We start from the raw sequence: 6,636 nt of genomic DNA, 5'->3' as shown, positions 1-6,636 counted from the left end.
AAAATGAGGAGCTGAAGCTAGGGGCTTACGTGGAGAGCAAATGTTTTGAGGATGGGAGCAATGAATGTACACATGTGCTTTACACAATTGATGTATGTATGGATTGTGATAAGAGTTGTATGTGCCCCAAATAAAATGATTAAAAAAAAGGAAACAAAACTTATTTTACTATAAAAAAATTCCACAAACTGAAGTCAACTAGTAATTTTTGATCATTGTACAACAAAATTATTTTCAGAATGTAAAGAAAGTGGCTTCAAAAAATCATTTTCTAAGTATATGAATAATTTAATTCATGGTGAAAATTCATTCTCTAAATTCTGCCAAACACCATATCCAATTTAACCAGAACTTTGATTTCTGATTAAGAGAAATGAATATTCTATTCACTGATTCAATTAAATAAAGTACGTACACAAGTTCTGTTTACCTCCAAAATGTGTGTGATTTTACACAAGGATTTCACAAGCTACTTGGAAAAACTTAAGGCTCACAGTTCTACTCTGACACTATAAGGTTACCTCTAGCTGCAGTGAACTTGCCAACTGGTGGGGTGTGCATGTCTGAATGCCTATTAAAAAAGACCTTCAAAAGTTAATCCAAAAAAAAAAAAAGTTAATCCAATTTGCCATAAACTCCTCAAGTGGCCCCTGACAGCACCGGGGGGATAGGCGTTGGGCTGCTAATCACAAAGTCATCAGTTTCAACCCACCAGGCGCTGCTTGGGAGAAGAGACTGACGAGAGTCACTATGTGCCAGAGCATTGACGGTTTATTCAGGTGATCTACTTGGGTAGGCATATAGATTTCAAAATAACCTAGCTGTAAATCAATGTGAGTTAATTCCTAAAGATCTAGACATTTCTAATAAAATTATAAAAGCATTTAATCTTTCTACTGGCATATTAATGATTTCTCCTTTGAAAAAATGCAAATATTAACCTAAGAATTTGGCAAACGAGCTACAATGGAAAATGCTTTACAAACTGGAGTCTGGGAAAAACTCAAGAAGTCCAATATATACACAGAGGTAGTTATTAAAGGTATGAGAAAGAGATACTGTATATTCTCTAGGATAAGCTGACCCGAATATCAGCCGAGGCACCTAATTTTACCACAAAAACTGCATAAAAAATGTGCTGAAAACTTGGCTTACACACTAGTTATGGTAGTCAAGCTTGACTATCAAGAAGCAGAGAACTGGCTGAGGTCACAGCTCAGAGCAAGCCTCCCAGAAGCAAACGCGACTCTGCCCACTGAGACTTAAGGAAGGGATGAAATGGCCTGCAGGAAATTAAGCATAGATCCAATAAAGTGCCACCTGACACACGAGAAGATGCTCAGTGTCATTAGCCATCAATACCACATTGCGATTCCATTTCACTTCCACTAGGCTGGCCATGGTCAAAACAAAACAAAACAAACACATACACACAGGTCAGAAAAATGACACCTGGTGGTGAGGATGCAGGGAAATTGAAATCTTTATCCATTGCTGGTGGAAAGACAAAATGATACAGCTTTTGTGCAAGGAAAAGTGTGGTGGTTTCTCCCGGAAAGTAGAATTACTATATGACCTAGCAATGTATCTTCTAGGTATATCCCCCCAAACACTTGGAAGCAGAGATTCACACACACTTGTAAATCAGTGTTTGTTGCAAATACTGTTATTCACAATAGTCAAAAGATGGAAATGACTTAAATGTCCATCAACAGGTGAATGGACACACAAAATGTGGCACATACATACAATGGAACACTACTCAGCTAGTAAGAGAAATGGAATCTTGAAATAAGTCGATCACCAAAGGACAAATATTGTACAACCTTATTTCTATAAAAAAGACCAAAAAAGCAATAAAGAGAACAAAGTTAATTAGCGGTTACCAGGGTTGGGGCTAACAGTGATAGATGTATTTCACTATTAAGGATAGAGGTGCACAGTCTATTACAATTATTCTAATTGTTGTCACAAGCTAATTGTTGAACTGGCAAAAGTTGTGTAACAGATTTACTGACTTAAAAAAATACTGCTGAGGCTGCTTATGTACAACCAAAAACCCATTAAGATTTGGTTTCTTGGTTTGGAGGTTTAGGGTCATGGTTTCATGGCATATCCCAGTTAATTGTCCTAATAACATGTTTAGTGCTTCTGTTCTACTTCCTAGTTCACTGCTTAGTGCCTGGGGTCTTAAAAGCTGGCAAGTGACCATCCAAGGCACAATAAGCAGTCTCTATGAGGAGCAACAGAGGCAAGAGAGTCAGAACAGGAGGAAAAGAAATGTGTGGCCAATTGCTTCCATGAACAGTTGCTTCCTTTGCCATAAGACCAAAAAAAACTGGGCAATGCCCGGCTACCATTACTGTGGTAGTTACATAATCTGATGTCAATCTGAGAATTCAGTGAAGGGGTAGTCTAGCCTGTTAATCAGGTCATAGCTTGATGACTTCGTTTGGAGGCACTAAGGAGATACATAGCTCGCTGGAGGTGGGACACATGCTCCTCTCTGGGAGACATTGCAGCTGACAAGACACATGGAGCTATGCTAGTATCCTGAGTTGGAGCCACGTGGAGACCCACACTGAGATGCTTACAACGCCACTGGATCCATAAGACTTCCCACCCAATGGCTTGTGATCTTCCTGCATTTGGCATCATTACATGTGTTTCATGAGTCTGAAGAGGACTTTATAGGTTGGTATCAGGCATATGGGCTAATATCGGATTTATGGACTTGATCTGGACTGGGATGTTTCCTTAATGTACAATTTTCTTTAAAACTCTGTCTTATACACATATGAGTGTATCTATGAATTTGTTTCTCTAGTCTACCTGGACTAACACAATTACTGATTACCGTATTTTGATCAGAGATTCCATGGAAGAATCTTGACCAAAAAGGGAAAATATACGAAAGAATTTCAAATTCCAATTGACTCCAGACTTCCTGGAGTCATGCAGATCGATGAACTCCTGAAACAGCTACCTGCAGACGTTCTTTAAACCTTACCATAGACAGTCTAATATTTTCACTCTTAGGAATTTATCTAGAGAAATTGGGGAAGGGGGGAAAGAAATACACATAAATTTTGTAAACAATGTTCATAGCAGTTTAATAGTCAAAAACTAGAAACAGTACAGTGTAGTATACCTACTCCTTACTTAATGACTATATGGCTATCTGTTTCACATTTATGACCAAACCAAGCTCACTGACATGGAGCTGATGCTGACTCTTGGCGACCCTCTAGGGCAGGGTAGAACTGTCCCTATGAGGTTCCAAGGCTATAAGTGTTTCTTAGTAGAAAGCCCTGTCTTTCTCCTCAGGAGCAGTTGGTGGTTTCAAACTGTTGACCGTGCAGATTAAAAGCCAACATATAACTTGCATTTATATCAATAGTACAAAAATCAATGATGTGATTATTTTTGCATTAACCTATATTCCCTTCTCAGGTCCAGCCCCCAGCAAGCTGAGCCACCCTGTCTGTCAGGCTCACAGCTGAAGCCCTTGCCAATTCCACCCCACCTGCTGAAGCTTCGGCTCTTCCTGCAAATAAGGAAATAGGCAGATTTTGTGGGAGTCTTTATTGAGTCGCTGGAGGGGCTCATTCGAAGCAGGGATAGGAGAAGTTGCTACTGCTGCTCCCTTTATCAAGAGCCCTAGAGGGGGCAAGTTCTACAGCAGGAAGGGCATAGGGATAATTCCTGGCTGAGGGGCTGCAGCAGAAGCCACTCTCTTCCTTCCTAGCAGCTGTTAGTCTGCAGGTTCCAAGGCTCAAATTCAAGCCCTCCATGACCAAGCCTTCGGAACCTGCTCATGCTGGTAAGTGGGTGTATGAAAACCGATATTGGTAAAATGGAAATGTTATGGTGGTTTGCCAGGTCTTTCTTCTGAGGCACCTCTAGGGGATTTAAACCATCAATTGTTTAGTCACCAGCTTCATCTTTAACCATTTCTTAAGCACTCCCTGTTTACAAACAAAAGAATCGAATAGTAAAATCCAGAGCCAACTGCTTTTAATTTTCCAACACACAAACTAATGCACAACATAGCAAATTAATTGTGGTCTCTTATTAATTAAAAAAATCTGATAATCTATCCCCCTCCACCTTCCAAAAATTAGTAGTTTGCTTTTGTCAGCCATAAAAGATGAAACTTACAAAATTTAAGAAAACAAAGAAACTTCACTATACAGATACAAGAATAGAAATTTTCCTTTTAATATAGCCTAATCAAAAAAAATAAAATAAATATAGTCTAATAAGAAAAATCTTCTAATTTCTTCAGAGGAATTCTAGATGATCCTTAAGTTTTGCAACTAAAGTGAGTCTATGCTATTATTGACTAAACTTAGAAAAGCTATTTAGCAAACTGATTAAAACCAACTTCATGTAAACAAACTACAAAGGAAAACAGGAGAAATACTGAATGTAAAATTAAGCCGAATCCCCCCCACCCCCACTTTAAAGTCAACTACATTAAAAGATCAGCCAACCTAACCTTCTGGAGCCAAGGAGGCTGAATAAGCCCCTGAAGTCTTCCTAGTGAGTTTATGTTCATGGGGGAGGAACAGCTAAGAAAAAGAGGGTAAGAATGGTTGCACAATTTGAGGACTATAATCACACAATCAATGTCATTGAATTGTACATGTAGAAATTGTAGGCTTGTTATCGTTTCTGCTGAATATATTAACAAGAAAAATAAATTTAGAAGTTTTTATTTTTAAGATCTAAGATATTTATTCATTAAAAACGTCACTCAAAACACACAGTACATTTAATAGGAGATAGTTTAAATATTTCTAGCCACATTTTTCCTATCTTCAACCTAAACTTCTAACATTAAAATCTTAACGCATTGGATGTTTTCCCAGAAGCCTCTCCTCCAAACAAAAGGAAAATGAATATTCCCAAGATGATGTTTTTCTCAAAATTAAATTTGCTCTATTAACAAAATTAGAAAGTCACCTGGAGATTTCTCCTAAATATGAGCTTTTGTTTTTTTAAAATCATTTTATTGGGGGCTCATACAATGCTTATCACAATCCATACATCCATCCATTGTATCAAGCACATTTGTACATCTGTTGCCCTCATCATTCTCAAAACATTTGCTTTCTAATTCTAAATATGAACTCTTAAGCTTACAAACTTTTCCCTTAATTTCGTCTTTAAAAAAAAATTCGTCTTTTTTTACAGCACTGCAATCACATACATTTTAGTAAACACACAGTCAGTAGTTTAAAAAGCTTTAAAAGTTTTTTTAACTATTACATGGAGAAAGCAGTTCATAGTGAACGTTTGACATAGGAAATTAGTAATGATGTGGTATTAAAAAAAGGTTGACAATGATTTTTTAAAATTGTAACAAATAAAAACTAATCTGATCATATGCCAAGGTGATGAGACCTCGAGTTGTTTTATTAAGACATACATCCGGAGACAATCGCAAACAAACAACCCACAGAATTTCAGATCCCAAAGAAGCATTTCCTACCTTGCCTGCTTCTCTTTCTAAGTCGACATACTCCCGGCTGGGTGTCTGCCGTTGTTCTCCCTGCCAGCTGGCCGGAAAAAACTGGAGAGACAGATTGGTTCCTGTGGCCACAAAAGCCTTTTAGAAAAATCAATACAAACAGGATCAGGAGCAGGACATTACATAAATTCTGCAGACAGTCATTTATTTTTACATCAGTTTATGTCTTAAGCCAGGCAGCACAGAGAATACTTAAAAGTAAAAAACATGCACTCATCATTTTTCTCCTAGTATTAAGTTACAAACATCTGATTTCATTTTGAGGGCATCAGCCATTGGCCGCTTACATATAAGATCAGACATGGAATCAATACTTTCTTTCAGGTCATTTTTGCTGACGTTAGGACCACGCATTGCCAACGGTCTCCCTAGAAGCATTTAAAAACTTGCATTTTAAAGTAGGAAAATCTCCGATTTAGAGACTGCATTTTCCAGCATCTGACAATTTGAAAGGGTATAAATGAGACCATTTAATTCTTGATCATCTGGCTCAAAGAAACCCCACCACCCTCTAGACTCCCTGCTAAAAAACGGCCCTTAGGGTACTCTCTACAGTGATAAACTAGACACGCCATGTGCCCACATCTTTCATCTCAAGCCGTGGGTAATTAATTAAATATGCACTTTCTAAAACTTGAGTTCCAGAGACCTGGCTCCAGCTCCAACCTGACTGAGCAGTGCTCATTTAGTATTTGTCACATTGGGATGACACAGCTCCACAAAACCAGCTACAAGTCATTTCAATGAAGTCTCATGCAGTGTAGCCCCTGAGCAATTTAACTGTATTTACTTCTCTGATGGTTTAAAAAATAGAAAATCGCCCTCCTGCCTGAGGGAAGTTGAGAAACAAGTTAAAATAAAAAAATTAAAAGGCTTTTGAAAATACATTTTTAATCATCTACATGTAAACTCTTCTTTGCCTACACCAGACAAAGTTCTCCTTTTTTACAAAGTAAAACTCTGGGGCATTTGTTTCAGGCAGAGCTTTCTTTTCTTTTCTTTTTTTTCTTATTGATTTTTCTCTGGGTTTTTAAAAAAATCATTTTATTAGGGGCTCATACAACTCATCACAACACCCACACACATCAATTGTGTACAGC

The 6,636-nt window shown here is 37.8% G+C and overlaps 1 protein-coding gene across 1 annotated transcript in view; it reads right to left on the bottom strand.

Moving 5' to 3' along the window:
• CBFB (core-binding factor subunit beta) overlaps nucleotides 1–6,636 on the bottom strand; it is a 52,901-nt gene that overhangs the window by 39,313 nt on the left and 6,952 nt on the right. Inside the window, exon 2 of the mRNA XM_045293911.1 lies at nucleotides 5,498–5,614. Within this exon, the coding sequence (XP_045149846.1) occupies nucleotides 5,498–5,614 (117 nt within the window). The remainder of the gene's footprint in view (nucleotides 1–5,497; nucleotides 5,615–6,636) is intronic.

The sequence above is a fragment of the Echinops telfairi genome, unplaced genomic scaffold, assembly GCF_000313985.2.
Source record: "Echinops telfairi isolate 266 unplaced genomic scaffold, ASM31398v2 ScPeMD7_2291;HRSCAF=2852, whole genome shotgun sequence".
In the NCBI taxonomy this organism is placed as follows: domain Eukaryota; kingdom Metazoa; phylum Chordata; class Mammalia; order Afrosoricida; family Tenrecidae; genus Echinops; species Echinops telfairi.
Note: the sequence above shows the minus strand (reverse complement) of the source record. Positions and strands in the feature narration are given on the sequence as shown.